Raw genomic sequence first — 19033 nt, 5'->3', positions numbered from 1 at the left:
ATGGAATTTAGTTTTCAAATTTTTAGTAATGAGTCATAGATCTCATATCTTGTTTTTGCTAGTGTAACACTGAAGCAGAGTTGTATAAATATTTAACTTGGGGAACAAAAAGTGAATTTCTTGCAATATGAACTACATTCAGCACAGGCTCCATTTATTGTATAGAGTACATACTGTAGAATTTTTTTTTTTCTAACAGGTACCTATTCTTTCAATGAACAATTCTGTAATTGATGACAAAATAGCCCTAACTCTAACACAGTCTTCCAAAGTACTTTGTCTTAAACAAATTTTTTATATCTATTAGCATAATAACAAATCTACGGTAATTTTTGAAAGCTGGTCTTAACACTGTTAACAGTAGAAAACTAACTATGGAAGGGCATTACTCTTGTTCAATTCCACCCTTCTGCCTTCAACCATAACCAGTGAATTATTTCCATTTTTGGCAGTTAATTCTTGAAGATATGAGTTCACATGAGGGAACTGCCCTATATATATTATAATAGGAGAGCTCAACTGCATAAAAATTATTTGAAATTTGAACTATTCACTACAGTAACCTACATAACTAAATTACAGCCAATTGTGTTTGTTTTTCTATTAACACAAGAGAAAATACTACTGAATTGCAAACACCAATGTGCACCAGATCAAAAGGACCTCAAAACTGTCAATGATAAAGCAGCGCACCTGAATCAGGGGTATTAGTCCCCTCACTGACTTAATCAATTATATGGCTTCACAATCCTAATACCAGCTCTAATTTCACAGCAGTTCTCACATAACACTTGGGGCAGCACTGTCATGAATACATCTTTATCTAACATTTGATACTATCCCATAAATAATAACATGGCATTCCTTAACAACAAAGGGTTGAGATAAAAACACTACTCTGACACAAAACGAATAACAAGAGCTGGTATACAAGAACAACAAAGATATAAATAAAATACTTATATGTACATATATTCACAACAACACTGAAATTTCATGGAAACACACACTTACTTTTTTCTTTTTGGCAAAACACAACACAAGTATTGAAGAGAATAACCGGTTCCAAACTCAAAGTAAAGTAAAAATGAACACAGGATAAGTCTCTGTCTCTCCTCACTCTCCACAGCTGGTGTCAGCCCTAATGCCACAACTGCCAGGCTGCCCAAATTTACTCAAACAATACAGCAACTCCCCTTCAGTGACCACATCCACTTGCCAACTACTCAAATTTTCAAGAATTTAAAACAAATTCTGATAAAGCCTTCAATTCTGAAATTCATAACAGTAGTTCCAAAAATTAAAGAAACTATAACTACATCAACTAAGTAAATATGTACATACATTAGGCAGTTTGTGTAGCTAAACATAGTAATATAAACAGGTGCACATGGCACCCTCTTAAGCAGTTGGGACAGGAAGGCACTCGAGTTACCAAGTGAAGGTCAGCCATTTAAAACTTTAGGAAAGCGATGTGTGCACAGACATACCACATAAAAGGTTCATTTCTTTGTATTTCCACAAACAGTATTTCCTTGTTGCAGGAACAAAACTTTTATTTTCTTTCAAAGTTCCAAATAGGGGCAAAACAAGACTGAATATCTGTATCCATAACCAAAATTATTCCCTATAAGTAAGCATTGACAACTCAGACAACTCCCACTGAGTGATAAGGAGATATGACACTGAGTCATACACTGTACAAATTCTCTCACACACACATACACACACACACACACACACTGACATGTTCTCCTAATGACATTAATAAAAAATGTACAGCAGAAATGCTGCACTGAGCTTGTGCATCAACATTTGAGTAGAATACCCAAACACCTTCAAAACTAACCACTATCCTTGGAAAGCAAAACCTCATCTAAGTTACTTAGGATGAATTATCATTAGATGTAATTTGTACTACGTTTCAAGTTCTTACACCACACCACAGCATTAGCAACGGAGAGGAGAGAGAGAGAGAGAGAGAGAGAGAGAGAGAGAGAGAGAGAGAGAGAGAGAGAGAGAGCATTATCATTCTTATAATCAGTAATAATCATTCATTCAAAGTAACACAAAAAAAGATGGTTTTCATTACAGTAAAAAGATTATCAATCATACATTTAAATTAATGAATCCGAGGTGACCTCTGTAAAGTTCACCAAAAATAATATAGAGGCAAGTACTGTAGTCTCAAGAGTATATATAAAATAACATATACTATACGTATTCTAAAATAAGAATGGTGTACTGTTTATGCTAAAGGTATACACAAATGAGTGCACATACATAATAGTCTACATATACATGCAACCACATAGATTATCAACACAAAAGAAAACCTTTTAATTTTTCTTTTATTAAAACAGATACAGAAGGAATTAACAGAACCCAACATTTTCTCCTAATGTACTTACTGTAAAGCATTTCTCTAATAAACTTCAAGAATACTTTCAAGTTTATTATACTATGTTTGTTGCAGACATCTGAATGGGTTAAATGTTTAAAGCAATCAACCACAACCCAAGAAGGTGCATGCTGCTGTGATGACATTACACACATAGCTAGTCATTATCATTTGACCTAGTATCATAGTAAAGTGAGAAATGACAACCTTAACAAAGACCACCTATACTATGGACTATTATCCCATACAGCAAGACAAACATTTCTGGTGGAAAACATGACAGACACCTTGCACACTTTGTTAAGCTCAATCTCATGGTAAAAATTCAAAAATAAAGACAGGTCTCCCATTGAAAGCAGCATAAGGCCCCAATTTCCCTTAGAGAGTTCACAAGAATCGGGTGAAAACACTTTAAAGCAGTGTAGGAACTTTAAAGTCAAAATATGAAAAAATTTTCTAAGACAATTTGTATTTTTCATAGCTGAAAACCTGAGGTCTTAACAATAGGATAATTTTCTACCGCCTAGCTGGATCTGGTTAAATCGCAGATGAAAAGCAAGGAATCGGGGACGTCTTCAATACAAGCATGGACTGATACAATATGGCAATGGCAAGGGCAAAGAATTGAAGGGTGTTACATGCCCAACTACATGGAGAGACAAAAGCTCTCAGTTCAACAATACAAAAGAAAAACTGAATGTAATTTAAAAAGATCAGGTGTTCTGAGGTAGAAGTGAGGACAAGTTCACAATTATACTGTCAGATATTTAAATATATACAGAGAAAATCACCATAAATATAAGGTAATGCTGGCCATGAAGGAAGGAAGGAAGGAAGGAAGAGAGAGAGAGAGAGAGAGAGAGAGAGAGAGAGAGAGAGAGAGAGAGAGAGAGAGAGAGAGAGAGAGAGAGAGAGAGAGAGAGTGTTATAAAACAAAAAATGTGTAATGAATTTTAGGTACTTGGTAAAACTCACACACAAAACACAAACATTATACTTTACTATTCTAAAGTTTCCATTTATGAGAAACGAAGCAGCCCTTAGTTTCAAACGGGACATTGAGCAGATTAGTGAATAGTGTAGTCTGTGGAGTATGTGGCTGAACTCCAGAAAAATTGAAACACTGCTGATTAGCAGATCTAGTACAGATTTTCCACCCATTGTCCCTCAAAGTCAATGGGACTCTACTGAATGAGTCTGAAGCTTTAACTATTCTAGGTGTAACTTTTGACTCAAATCTTACTTTTGAGAAACTTCTAACTAAAGTGTCGGCAAATGTCACACAAAATTTAGGTGTCGTACAAATTGCCTCATATATTTATAACAAGTGATATAATACACGCAACCTGTCTCAGGTTTGTCCTTCCTGTCCTAGAATACTGTTCTTCAGTATGGATTACGGATGTCTGCTTATGCCAAAGATTTATCCCTTTTAGATAGAGTGATTTGTGGTAGTAGGTTTCTGTTTCCTATTAGTATTAGTTGTTATGACTTGGTCGACGGTCTCGTTTGTCACATTTTTATAAGTTGCATCTTAAAGATCTTTCACATTCTAAACTGATCCCTGATCCCCAGATATCTAAACAGCAGCACCAATAAGCGTTAAATATGCCTTCCTGTAGAACTTCTCAGTTCCAGTGGTCCTTTATTTCTCACACTGTTGGACTGTGTGCCGGCACAGTCTCCCCAAATGACGTTGTGTAATTGGAACCTCAAAAGTTCTTACACAAGTGAAAATGCAATGCATTACTACCCTAATACTATTCTCCTTGCATATCAACATATTTTCATTTATTTATAAATTCATTAATTTATGTTCTCTTTATTAATAAGAGAAATCTCTTTCACCTGTATTTCCCTTTACCTCCTCACACTTCTTCCTAATAAACACCATGGCCTCTGTGAGCTAGTTCCTTAAGAACAGGGTTCATTTTCTGAATAATAATAATAATAATAATAATAATAATAATAATAATAATAATAATAATAATAATAATAATAATAATAATAATAATAATAATAATAATAATAATAATAATAATAAAATAATAATAATATATGAAGGTAGGAAACCCTCTCTACGGCTACATGACCCAATACAATATAATAATAATAATAATAATAATAATAATAATAATAATAATAATAATAATAATAATAATAATATGATATTGTAATGATACAATTAAGTTTGTTCATACTTACCTGGCAGATATATATATAGCTGTATTTTTCCGAGTCCGACAGAATTTTAAACACTTACGACACACGCAGTGGGAGTCAGGTGGTTAGTACCCATTTCCGCCGCTGGGAGGCAGGTATCAGGAACCATTCCCATTTTCTATTCATAATTTTATTTCCACTGTCTCCTGAGGGGAGGTGGGTGGGTACTTGATTATATATATCTGCCAGGTAAGTATGAACAAACTTAATTGTATCATTACAATATCATTTTGTTCATGAAACTTACCTGTCAGATATAGTACATATATAGCTGAATCCCACCTTTGGTGGTGGGAGTAGACAGAATAGAAGATTTTAGGAAACATATATATGCAGATAACTGATATCTTGGTTCCTTACCTGTTAGCATAGCTGGCTTCGTGGTTACTGCCACGTAAGTCTGCTTTTGCTACTAGAGTTGCCAGCGAGGTAGAGACCTATATAGCTGGTGCACTCCAGATGATCTGTCAACAGGGGCGAGACCACGACGTGACTAGACCATTGACCATACAATGAGGGCAACGAAGTAAAATAAAACCACCTGGCATAGCCTACCAAAGGTATCCCACTAAGACTAAGCTAATGGAAGGGAGATCCGCCCCAGGCGGTCAACCCCATAAACATAAACACAAGTTAAAAATTCACCTAACCATTAAAGGATAGGATGAGTCCTACCTCCTGCCCCCAAAACAGTGTCTGCAGCGACGTATGGTCCGAGCAAGTAGCAATTTTCGTATGTTGCTTTCACCTCCCTCAGGTAGTGTGAAGCGAACACCGAATTGCTTCGCCAATAAGTGGTGCTCAAAATGTCTTTGAGTGCCTTATTTTTGTAAAAAGCCACCAAGGTAGCTATAGCCCTCAACTCGTGGGCTTTCACTTTTAGAAGCTTCATATCACTCTCACTACACTTTTCATGAGCTTCCTTAACCGTACTTCTTAAGAAGAACGCCAGTGCGTTCTTTGACATTGGAAAATCCGGTTTCTTCACCGAGCACCACAAGTTCTCAGAAGAGCCTCTGCATGCTTTGGTTTTTTGCAAATATAATTTGAGAGCCCTGACAGGGCACAGGACTCTCTCAGGTTCAGGTCCCACTAACTCAGATAACCCTTTGATCTCAAACGTCCTCGGCCATGGGTTGGAAGGGTTCTCGTTCTTTGCTAAGAACGTAGGACTTAGGGAACAAACTGCACTATGATCTGTGAACCCAATGTGCTTGCTTATAACCTGGATTTTGCTAACCCTCTTCGCCGTCGCCAGAGCAGTTAGGAAAATGGTCTTCTTTGTCAGATTCCTAAGCGAAGCTGAATGGAGTGGTTCAAACTGATTCGACATCAAGAACTTAAGTACCACGTCCAAGTTCCACGATGGTACTTTAGGTTGGAGAGTCTTCGTAGTCTCAAAGGATCTAATGAGATCATGAAGGTCTCTGTCATTTGCGAAGTCGAGTCCTCTATGTCTGAAGACTACAGAAAGCATGCTTCTGTAGCCTTTAATCGTGGGAACAGCTAATTTCGCTTCTTTCCTGAGGTGAAGAAGGAAATCTATCTGGCTCACAGAGGTTGAGGTGGAGGAAATGCCCTTCTTCCTGCACCAACTTCTGAAGACAGCCCACTTCGATTGGTATACTGCGATTGAGGAGGGCCTCCTTGCGGTAGCAATCGCCTTAGCCACAGGTCTTGAAAAACCCCTCGCTCTGGCCAACTTCTTGATAGTCTGAACGCAGTCAGACTCAGAGCGGGGAGGTTTTTGTGGTACCTCTCGAAGTGGGGCTGTCTGAGTAGATCTTTCCTTAGGGGGCAGAGTCCTCGGAAAGTCTACCAGGAAGGACATTACCTCTGTGAACCAGTCGGCCGCTGGCCAGAAGGGGGCGATGAGGGTCATCCTTGCTCCCTCTGATGCCGCGAACTTCCTCATTACTTCCCCGAGGATCTTGAATGGGGGAAAGGCGTAAATGTCCAGTCCCGACCAGTTCCAAAGTAGGGCGTCTACTGACACTGCTCCCGGGTCCAGAACTGGGGAGCAATATACAACGGAAGTCTCTTCGTCCGGGAAGTTGCGAAAACGTCCACATGAGGATGTCCCCACAGCTTCCACAACGACTGGCATACCTCCTGATGAAGGGTCCATTCTGTCGGCAGAAGCTGTCCTTGCCGACTGAGAAGGTCCGCTCGAACGTTCTCTACACCTGACACGAATCTTGTCAGGATCGTGACGTCTTGCGACTTCGCCCATAGCAGGACATCCTTCGCGATGGCAAACAGAGAAGGAGAGTGAGTTCCCCCCTGTTTCCTGAGGTATGCCAGGGCTGTGGTGTTGTCTGAGTTGATCTGAACCACTTTGTTGGAGACTTCCTCTTGAAAGAACCTTAGCGCAAGGTAAATTGCTGAAAGTTCTTTGAGATTTATGTGCCAGGACACCTGTTCCCCTCTCCAGGTGCCTGACACTTCCCTCCCTCCTAGTGTTGCTCCCCAACCCGTGGAAGACGCGTCGGAGAACAACACTAGGTCGGGGTTCCGAAGCTTGAGCGAAAGCCCTTCCGTAAGCTTCTGCGGATCCGACCACCATCTTAGGTGTTCTTTCACCTCTTCCGTCAACAACAAGATCGCTTCCAGATCTTGTTTGCGCGTCCAATTGTTGGACAGGAAGAACTGAAGTGGTCGAAGGTGCAACCTTCCCAGAGAAACAAACTTCTCCAGTGAGGAAATGGTCCCCAGCAGACTCATCCATTCCCTCACCGAGCATGTTTCTTTCCCTAGAAAGGCTGCCACTTTGCTTAGGCATTGAAGTTGTCGCCCCTGGGACGGAAAAGCCCGAAAAGCCACTGAGTCCATCTGAATCCCCAGATAGACTAAGGATTGAGAAGGAGTCAGATGCGACTTTTCGAGGTTCACTAAAAGTCCCAGGGACTTCGCTAACGACAAAGTCGTGTGAAGGTCCTCCAGACACCGGTCTTGCAATGAGGCTCGAATAAGCCAATCGTCTAGGTAGAGAGAGATCCTTATCTTCGCAAGATGGAGCCACCTCGCAACGTTCTTCATAAGAACGGTGAACACCATCGGCGCTGTGCTTAGACTGAAGCAGAGTGCCCTGAACTGGAATACCTTCCCTTTCAGGACAAACCGCAGGTATTTCCTTGATTGGGGATGGATGGGGACATGAAAATATGCGTCCTGAAGGTCTAGTGAGACCATCCAATCCCCCGGTCTTAAGGCTGCTAGCACAGATTGAGGTGTCTCCATCTTGAACTTCTGCTTGGTAACGAAGCGGTTTAGGCTGCTGACATCCAGAATGGGGCGCCACCCCCCTGACTACTTCGGCACTAGGAACAGACGGTTGTAAAAACCTGGAGAACCCAGGTCGAAGACCTGTTGTGTCGAAGACAGCGGGGCAACTTCAGGAACGGAATCTTGTACCCCTTCTTCATGATGTCCAGAGACCAAGCGTCTGCACCTCTCTCTTCCCAGGCTCTCGCGAAATGTAGAAGTCTGGCTCCTACCAGTGGCTGAAGGACTTCCATATCACTTCCCTCTCTTCGAAGGAGAGGGGGTCTTGCCTCTGGAAGTGCCTCTTCCTCGAGGGGCTGGCTTCGAGGAAGATCCAGATCGAAAGGGCTTCGATTTCTTTACAGTAGAGACCCCAGAAGACGATGTACCTGCTGGTCTCCTTGATGACTGAGCTATAAGGTCCTATGTTACTTTCTCTTGTAGACTGGCGGCTATGTCCTTTACCATAGACTGGGAGAAGAGATGGTCTGAGAAAGGAGCGAAAAGCAAATCCGCCTTTTGTGCTGGAGAGACTGATTTAGCGGCAAAATTACAAAAGAGTGCTCTCTTCTTAAGCAGTCCCGTGCTGAAATGAGCAGTCAACTTCTCAGAACCATCTCTGACGGCCTTGTCCATGCAAGACAATACACTGGACAGCTCCCCCAGACTAATGGAATCAGGATTTCTGGACCTGGCATCCTGAAGAGGCCTTTAAGGTGAAAGTCTAGCTTGTTATGCGTCCAAGAGACTTTCGAAGATGACAGAAAAGATCTTCTGGAGGCATCCACAATACTTCCAAAATCGCCTTGAGCCGAGGCTGGAAGTTTAACTCCGACGTTTTCTCCCGTCTCATACCGCATACCAGCTTTCCCGCAAAGTCTTGAAGGCGGCAGAGCAAAAGAAGTCTTGCCTGAAGCCTTCCTCCTTTCCATCCAATCGTGGACTTAGCGAAAAGCTTGCTTCGTGGACAGCGACTTCTTCATTTTCACAAAGCCCGAGATCTTAGAAGCTTTGGATGACGAAAACTGAGAGGGAGGAGTTCGCGGAGCTTCAGGCTGAAACGTGTCCGCAAACACTGACTGGAGAAGACGGGTCAAAACTTTGTAGTCCGTCGAGACGGGAGCCAACTGCTGTTCGTCGTCCACTTTGACGAAAGCGTCACTAACTTCCTCTTCAGACACTGGAGAAGTCGGAGGAAGTAAAGAAGAATCACGAGCCTTCTCAAAAGAGAAAGAGCGGCGAACAGGTAAAGTTCCCGCTTCCACCTGCGCTTGCGGTGGTGGAAAACTGGCGTCCACAGGTGCGCGCTTGGCGTCCGATGCCACTCTTCTGGCGCCGGCTGGAGCGAGCTCGACAGCCACTGGTGTACGCCTGGCGTCCACTGGCGCGCGCTGAGTGTCCACTGGCGCACGCTTAACTTGCACCGAAGCTCGCTCGGCGTCTACTGAAGCGCGCTTGACTTGCACTGAAGCGCGTTCGGCGTCCATTGAAACGCGCTTCCTATCATCAGGTTTCGTACGAGCGGGTAAAACCGCTTCCCGAGAGCGAGAAACAGGTTTCTCGCCTCCTCTAGAGAGCCGCTGGGGAGCAGAACGAACTCTAGAGGGAGACTCAAACAGAGAGAGAGACGAGCGAGGAGGAGAGGGAGAACGCCTCGACCTCTTCACAGGAAGACTGTCATCCTTCCTAAGGCGACGTGGAAGAGGCTCTCTAGACATAATCACATCTTGAAGTTGCTGCTGCAGCGACTGAAGAATCTTACTTGTAGGTGAAGCCTCCTTTTCTGGGGAGGGGCTGATCCTGTGAGCAGGAGAGTGGCGAGGGGACACCTTCTTCCTACTCCCAGGAACCGCCACTTCACGCACCTTAGAGCGACTGCGGCGCTCGAAAGAGTCATCTAGTAAAGCCTCCACATCCGAAAATCCTTACGCTTCTTCTGCGGAGGAAAAGCAGCGAACGCACTATCTGGTGAAGAGCAAAGTTCCGGAGAACAACTTGGACGTGAAGCGTCCCGAACACGAGCCGTCCTTTTCAGCGGACGTGATGCAGCATGAGAGCTCCACCCCTTGCGCGGGGAGGAAGCCTCTGAAGACGAAAAGCATTCCTTGAGGAGACGTGCACGTGCACGCTCCTTGGCAGTCTGGGTAGGTTCATCAGAAGCTGCCAAAGGCACGTCAGATCGGTGGGGGTTCCTCGTAACCCTCCTTCGTCTTTCGACATGCTCTCTCCCCATAACCTGGGAGTCAAGCAGAGGTCTTGGCCTAGAGGCGAAATAAGGCCGATCTGACGCACCCTCCACTACACAAGGGGCACTTTCACTGCACTTTAGCACTTCACTTTTGCTCTCAAGAGCCATCACTTTCGATTCCAAGTTACGAATCGACTCAAGAATCAAAGATAAAGTATTACCTTCTACAGACACTGCTTCAGGGCCCGAAGGCAACACTACAGGGTTAGGAGCATTAACTACAGAAGGAGGGTTAGCAGGAGAATCATTAAAATCTTGCCTACCTGAAACACTCCTGGAGGAAGACCTCCTTACCCTATCCAGCTCAAGTTTCTTAAGATAGGTTTCATACGCCTTCCATTCAGAATCTGTTAAGCTTTCACACTCCTTACAACGGCTTTCAAACGCACATTCATGCTCCCTGCAAACCTTACATACAGTATGTGGGTCTACTGAAGCTTTCAGTAGCCTACCTCTACATTCGGACTTAGAGCAAAATCTAGCGCTAGCTGAACTAGACCCTGACATCTTATTCAAAGAAAAGTCAATACCAAAATCAAATCAATCCACTATCAACGTGTGCCTAGCCACCGATCCAATTCAGATACCAAAAAAAACCCAAAAGGGATACTCAAGTAGCCAATAAGTTTCCAAAATCTAGACGGAGGTGCTGCAAACAGATGTTTACAACACCGGCGACAGAAAAATTATGAATAGAAAATGGGAATGGTTCCTGATACCCGCCTCTCAGCGGCGGGAATGGGTACTAACCACCTGACTCCCACTGAGTGTGTCGTAAGTGTTTAAAATTCTGTCGGACTCGGAAAAATACAGCTATATATATATCATGAACAAAACATATAATTCAAAAGACAGAAATTTCTTCAACATAATGTGATATATATGAAAACTCCATACGAACTAAAATAGGCATGTGAGGTCTTTGTAAAATATGTTTTCAACGCAGTTTAGAAATCCAATATGGCAGCACCGGCATGAGGTGCCATTCATAAGCGCAGCGGAACCACCATCTTTCCCAGCCTTCCCAGCACTAATTTGAACAATGTTAGCGTATATATATGTAACGTTTATTGATCTCACTCAAGATTGTAGTTTTAATCAGCACAATAAAACTACATTTTGTTGCCTATACAGGCAGTTCCCAGGTTACGACGGGTTCGGCTTATGACGTTTCGAGGTTAAGAAGCTTTCAATTAGTATATTCATCAGAAATTATTTCCAGGGTTACGACGCCTTCAACGCTCATCTGGCACAAGAAATATGACACCAAAAATGCAAAATAATCAATATTTGAAGGTTTTTTTGATGAAAAATGCAATAAGAATGCAGTTTACATAGTTTTCAATGCACCCAAAGCATTAAAAGGAAGATTTTCTTAGTATTTTGTATGATGTTCTGACTTACGACGATTTTCGGGTTACAACGCCTCTCAAGAACGGAAACCCCGTCGTAAACTGGGGACTGCCTGTATTAGTGAAAGTATGAAACTTCTTGTTCCCGGGGTCATGGTTTGAACTGCAATTCATTTTTACCTTGTAACCGGTGGTTTTATCCTTACTGCCATCACCACTGAAACTCCAGTGCTAATTTGATTGTAATGATACATGTTTTGGTCTTAATTCACCCCAAATTGCACTTGAACTACGTTGCGGTTCCTGGTTCCTAAGTGTTCACTCCACAAACACAGTTACGGGCAGCACATGAGTACACGGTTTATGAGGTCCAAAGTTTTATTCCCTTAATTGTTTACCTTACTCAATATTTAGTTTAACTTTACTTTGTTACTTCAAAATGTTTATTTAATTCATGTCTATTAAACCCTTTTTGGCAACCAAATTAACCCCCCAAAATTGCAGATATTTCTAAAGTAGATATGAGCAGACGGCAAATTGACAGTTCATTGTTGCCAATCTAGTGGAGTTACACATATGACGATGCATTTACAAACTGTTTCCATGAACTCTAGTTGTCATAGTATTGCAATAATGATAAAATTGCTCCAATATGCATATATACAACAAATACATACGCTAATTTCACTTATTTCCCTAGTTTTGTGTAAGTCTTATACCCAGTTTGGGGGGTACACATATACCAATTGGCAACACTAATTAAACAATAGAAGAGCGCGAAGAATGCTGTAGGTACTGTTCACAAGCAAAATTGTTGATATTTGAGTCAGGAATCTAGTTACTTTTTCAACAACAAATATATTCAAATTAATAAACATGAATAAGTAAAAAATTTATGCAATTCATGACCTTATACTGCCGTTTAACTATTTATTTAAATAATTATCTAGTGCACGCTGCTTCTTCTTCTTCTATTAAAAATCATAGTTTCCTTGGATAAGTCGTGGGTGGAAGTCACTGTTTACGATTTTTGTGAAGAAAGTGCCCCAGCGTCTATGGGTACAAGTGGTGTGCGGATTTAACACATGGAATGTCAAGTTTATTGACACAAGCGATTCAGAAAACATCGAGATGGTGTCAATCTTCTAATATTTGGAATTGTAGGGTAAACAACTGCATGGACTGGCTCAACTCACCGACGGACACCCTCCGGAAAAGTACTTATAACGCGTCTTGACACCGGAGATGGGCATCAGTCGCGACTTCTTGTTGGTGAGAGACGGAGCTAAAGACCTCTACTCTCCTTTCGAAGTAAGTATTTTCTCCAAAGTTAGAAATTACAGCCAAATTTAAAGCATTAAACAGAGGGTAGTGAAAAGGGTGGCCAACACAGTGCAAATCTCACCAAAACGCTTTCGAAATTTTTACTTACACTTAAATATCTTAGAAGATTGACATCATCTCCATGTTTGTGGAGTTGCTTGTGTCAACAAACTTCCCATTTCCTGTGATAAATCTGCACACCACTTGTACCCATAGATGCTGGGGCACTTTCATCACAACAATCGGAACACGGTCACTGGGCACAACGTTTCTAAGTAAACAACTGTTTAGGTAGAAGACGACGACGAAGCATGCACTAGATATGTAATAATTTAAATAAGTAGTAAAACATCAATATTTGACATATTTATGATGATTAATTTGAAAATATTCGTTATTGAAAAAGTAACTCGATTCTGACTCAAATTTAAGTCATTATTTTTCTAAATTAGAACGTTCTTTTAAGCCCTGTATTACGACGTCACGACATTTTGACTTTCGTACCTATTGTAGATGAATTGCTATACTCAACTTTCTTGCAGAACAGTTTACGTTATTCATACTGATTGTTATCAGTTATTCGTGTAATTGTTATAATCGTAATGCGCATATATATCTTTATTATTTACTTTTTGGATATATGAAGATGTTTTACTTTCGGATTACCGCCGTAGTGTGACGCAATCGCTTTCGGTCCCTGGGCCTCTGTCTGTTTTCGCACCATAAGAAATTAATGGGGCCGAATTTGCAATGACCAGAAAGTCGTTAAAAGGGGAAAGTTAGCATTGAGGGGCATATGTTTTGATTGAGAAAAATACAAATTTATACAATAGCTAGCTTGTAAAAAATACTTGATTACAAAAAACTTGATTGACAACTAAGCAGCATACCTACTATGGGTTTCAGAGACAGTGCAAGCACGTTTTTGGGCAATATTTCTGTAACAAACACTCGTATCAGAACGAGATTTAGCTATAGTGCATTACACCCAGTGCAGTAATTTATAAGGGTATCGTGAATCACTAATCGTACAGAATAACGACACTTGTCCTTGTACCAAGAGACAAAAACTACATTATCCAGAAATGGATACGAACAAGCATAAATAGCTCTACCTACCCTCTCCCCCCCCCGCCTTCACCGCCACCCCAGTCCTTCCTTCCTTCGCCTTTCTTTCTCTCTCTCGCCAATTGGTATGTGTTCACCCTCCAAACTGGGCATAAGACTTACACAAAACGTGGAAATTGGTGAAATTAGGCTATGTATCGAAAGTATATAGGGTAAAACATCACAGCAGGCCAAACAGGCCACCTACAATCAACGCTTCCCACCCTCCGAAAAAGTACATTATAACGCGTCCTGACACCGGAGATGGGCATCAGTCGCGACTTGTTGTTGGTGAGAAACGGAGCTAAAGACCTCTACTCTCCTTTCGAAGTAAGTATTTTCTCCAAAGTTAGAAATTAAGGCCAAATTTTAAGATTTAAACAGAGGGTAGTGAAAAGGGTGGCTACGGCAGTGGAAATCTCACCAAAACGCTTTAGAAATTTTTACTTACAACTAAAAATGTTACGAAGATTGACGCCATCTTGATGTTTACGGAGTTGCTTGTGTCAACAAACTTCCCATTTCCTGTGCTAAATCTGCACACCACTTGTACCCATAGACGCTGGGACACTTTCATCACAACAATCATAAACCAACCTCTTACCAGCACTTATTCAAGGGGACTACGGCATTCTTTGCGGCGTTTTGCGCTCTTCAATTGTTTATCAGTGTTGTCAATTGGTATGTGTTTACCCTCCAAACTAGGTATAAGACTTACACAAAACCGGGGAAATAAGTGAAATTAGCGTATCTATTTGTATTATATATACGTACATATTACAGCAATTTTATCATTACTGCATTACTATGACAACTAGAATTCATCGAAACAGTTTGTAAATGCATCGGCGTATGTGAGACGCTCCACTAGATTGGCAACGATGAGTCATTTTTCCTCACGTCGTCTGCTTGTAAGTATACATCCGAAACATTTGTAATTTTGGGGGGTTAATTTGGTTGCAAAAAAGGGATAATAGACATGAATTAAATAAACATTTTGAAGTAAAGTTAAACTAAATATTGAGTAAAGTAAACAATTAAGGGAATAAAGCTTTGCATCTCATAATCAGTGTTGTCGTCTGCTGCTCGTAACTGTGTTTGCGGAGTGAGTGCTTAGGAACCAGAACCACAGCGTGGTTCAAGTGCACTGTGGAGTGAATTAAGACCAAAATGTGTATAATTACAATCAAATAAGCACTGTGGAGTTTCAGTTGTGATGGCAGTAAGGATAAAAACCACCGATTACAAGGTAAGAATGAATTCAGTTCCAACCATAACCCCGGGAATAACAAGTTTCATACTTTCACTAATATAGGCAACAAAATGTTGTTTTATTGTGCTGATTAAAACTGCAATCTTGAGTAAGATCAATAAACGTTACATATATACGCTAACATTGTTCAAATGAGTGCTGGGAAGGCTGGGGAAAGATGGTGGCCGTCACTGATGAGAACCTTCCATGCAAAATGTAGCCGCCATATTGGATTTCAAAACTGCCTTGAAAACATATTTTATGAAGAGCTCACATGCTTATTTTAGTTCGTATGGGGCTTTCATATATCACATTATGTTGACGAAACTTCAGTCTTTTAAATGGTATGCTTAGAGTTGCAATTGTATTCTTGTTTCACCAATTAAATATCGAGTGAATAAGACCCGTCCACCGTGATGAGGGTTGGCCTGCCGTGGTGTTCTACCCTACGTATACATAAATATTAAAGCAATTTTATCATTATTGCATTACTATGACAACTAGAATTCATGGAAACAGTTTATAATAATGCTTCGGCGTATGTGTGAAGCTCCACTAATATGGTTTTCGGCAGCCAGATGTACGACAAGGTTAGAAACATTGAATTGTATCTACTTTAGAAATAGCTGTAATTTTCCGGGGTTATTTGGTTGCAAAAAACGGGTAATAGACATGAATTAAATAAACATTTTGAAATAACAAAGTAAAGTTGAGTTAAATAATGAGTAAAGTAAACAATTAAGGGAATAAAACTTTGCTGTGTCGTCGTCTGCTGCTCGTAACTGTGTTGGTGGAGTGAGCGCTTAGGAACCAGGAACAGCAACATGGTTCAAGTGCAATGTGGAGTGAATTAAGACCAAAATGTATATAATAACAATCAAATAAGCACTGTGGAGTTTCAGTTGTGATGGCAGTAAGGATAAAAACACCAATTACAAGGTAAAAATGAATTCAGTTCAAACCATGACCCCGGGAATAACAAGTTTCATACTTTCACTAATATAGGCAACAAAATGTTGTTTTATTGTGCTGATTACAACTGCAATCTTGAGTAAGATCAATAAACATTACATATATACACTAACATTGTTCAAATGTGTGCCGAGAAGGCTGGGAAAGATGGTGTCCATCCGTGAGTAGACCCGTCCAGCCACACGATCGCCACCATATTGGATTTCAAAACTGCCTTGAAAACATATTTTACGCAGAGCGTCACATGCTTATTTTAGTTCGTATGGGGCTTTCATATATCACATTATGTTGACGAAACTTCAGTCTTTTGAATGGTATGCTTAGAGTTCTAATTGTATTCTTGTTTCACCAATTAAATATCAAGTGAATAAGACCCGGCCAGCGTGATTATGGTGGATCGTCCGTGATTGTTTACCCTAAGTAAGAATTTAGAAAGCGTCATGGAGGTATGTGTGCACTGCGTATAGCCAGACTGTTTCATCTTAAAATATGACATTAATTTCTGACTTGGGAGAAAATATTTACTTTGAAAGGGGAGTAGAGGTCTTGAGGTGTTGCTCTCACCACCAACAACTCGTGACTGATGCCCATCTCCGGTGTCAGGACGTGTTAAAGTACTTTTTCAGAGGGTGGCTTCATGCGCGGTGGAAACTGGATCTGCTAGTTCAGTCGGTTGTTTTCCCTAGTTTGAGAGGAGAATATGGGTCTCAATCAATTGTTTCCACGCTGGTTGGGTTATGACTGGCTTCTAATTCAGGATACTGGAAGTGCTGAAGTTATTTTTTGGGAAAGTGACCACTCAAAGGTAGTGTCCGCCTGTCCGCACAGTGGTGTTTTACCCTATCAGGTAGCCAGCCTACACACTCCAATTTAACTTAAGGGTAGGTATTAAGCTTCAGTGAAGATTTTCACAATAAATAGCTAGTAGGCTTGGGTAACCTAACGTGGCATGAGGTTATGGAAGTGGACTAGGCTAAGCTTAGAGTGTGCTGCCAGTAAGGCCGTGGCAGAACGGCGCTTCACGCCTTATCCGCATATTTAAAGATTCTTGGCAAGCACGGCATGTTCTGCCAAGAGGTAATGTTGCGCTGCGCGCGTTAGCCACAGGGGTTACAGTAAGGCCGTGGCGGAACTACGGGAGCTCCGACCGCCGTGTCAGCCTTCACATCAAGTGGCCCGGGAATCTGTAAACTACCGATACTATACCTACCTAGGGTATAGGGCTACCTAGCACCTACCTGTAGTAGCTAGTAATAGGCTAGTAGGCTAGGTAGTAATTACTGATCAAGAAACTAAATATTCTGCAAAAACTCACTTTGAATTGTCACGCTTCGTCACAATTAAGTACTTCCTACGACTCTCAACCAACATCAATACATGACCAACAAAAGGGCGACGGAAATTAGAAAGCAGTTCAAGGAAAGGGAAAAGGGCAGGTCACAAGAGAGACTTCGAACTGGGCAGCAACTTTCCTCCAAGATCAAAAATCCATAGAAAACTTTCACAAACTGCATAAAGATACTACTCATGTAGTGTAAGTGAGAACAATCTACTTCGCACTGGTAGAAAGCCAGACACGCCTGAAGTATGAATATATGAGAAGAAACTTACCCAGCCGATCCACCATCTTTGTTTTGTTCACTGACCTCCGTTACAAGGCCTCATTAACAGCACAAGTAGAAGCGTTCATTGTCAACATTTTGGAATGCCTCTTTAATCTACCCCGCCCACTCAGTGTCATCATTATGAATTACCAAATTTGTTCGTAACTTCGCAGGAGCTCCTTTACTAAAGAAATACGTGTTCGCAATATAAAAGAACGAAGATTCACCCAAACATAAGGTAGTATATTGTGAACTGGTATTCCAAATTCAATCATGAAAACTCTGCAGCAAAACTCCTACCATATATATATATATATATATATATATATATATATATATATATATATATATATATATATATATATATTAAGTATATTATTGTGGATCCTTCTGGACACACACACACACACACACACACACACACACACACACACACACACACACATATATATATATATATATATATATATATATATATATATATATATATATATATATATATGCTGAAGTCAATGACATATTTTTGCAGAGACAATCTTTTTATGTAAACAAATCAGACTATGCTTCGTTTTCTTCTTAGCACCTTCTCAGGAATAAAGATTATTCGTAATGGAGCAGGAAGAGCTGGACCATGGACAAGTGGCAAGATAAAGACCAATTGGTAATGTTGCTATGGAACACCGAAACTAAGTTGAAAATACAATTGTTTAATATTTTTCTTGGCCGTCAAAAAATAATTCACTATTTCCTACCATCAGACCAAGTCGTTTTCAGTCTTAACATGACTTTTTTGGTTTTGAAACAAAAAAATCAACGATACTGTGGCTCTTAGAACAGAACACACTCCCATGAATGAAAAATCCATAAAGTAGTGGCATGGGGCTTTCTCCTTAAAATTATCTATTTTGGGAAATTTGTCCTTCCTTTACTACAATAATTTTCTTCGGTGCTGATGTCTGCTTTCGCCAGGTGGTAAATTTGTTGCCTAACATTAGCAGTGATGAATTGGACCAGCAACCGATGGTCGTTTGTCAATTTTTCATAAGATGCATTTTAAAAAGAGAACTTTCGTAATAATAACTGATCCCTGGTCCTCTTTTCCTGCCAAAAGCGACCAGATTTGCTGTGCCTATAGCTGTCGAATTTCTCAGTTCCTGAGATCCTTTATGCGTCACGCTGTTGAACTGCGGGACCAAAGTTATATCTATGTGCGGAACAAGTCTCCAAAGGAATGTCGCGCAATTAGAGCCTACAAGTTAAAGTGAAAATGCAATGCATTACTACCCT

General features: G+C 40.9%; 1 protein-coding gene across 7 annotated transcripts in view; it reads right to left on the bottom strand.

Moving 5' to 3' along the window:
• Nucleotides 1-17904, bottom strand: part of LOC135221777 (pleckstrin homology domain-containing family F member 2-like) — a 117883-nt gene extending 99979 nt beyond the window's left edge. For 4 of the 7 annotated variants that reach the window (XM_064259607.1, XM_064259612.1, XM_064259613.1 and 1 more), the window contains exon 1: nucleotides 17754-17903. In XM_064259607.1, the coding sequence (XP_064115677.1) occupies nucleotides 17754-17769 (16 nt within the window). In that variant the 5' untranslated portion in view covers nucleotides 17770-17903. Of the gene's footprint in view, nucleotides 1-1014; nucleotides 1174-17457; nucleotides 17659-17753 lie in introns of those variants that run through there. The other 3 variants (XM_064259611.1, XM_064259609.1, XM_064259608.1) reach the window with 3 other exon arrangements.
• Nucleotides 17905-19033: the final 1129 nt, after the last annotated feature.

This window comes from Macrobrachium nipponense, chromosome 3, assembly GCF_015104395.2.
Source record: "Macrobrachium nipponense isolate FS-2020 chromosome 3, ASM1510439v2, whole genome shotgun sequence".
NCBI classification, from domain to species: Eukaryota; Metazoa; Arthropoda; class Malacostraca; order Decapoda; family Palaemonidae; genus Macrobrachium; species Macrobrachium nipponense.
The sequence above is the reverse complement of the archived record's forward strand: the minus strand, read 5'-3'. Positions and strand labels throughout refer to the sequence as shown.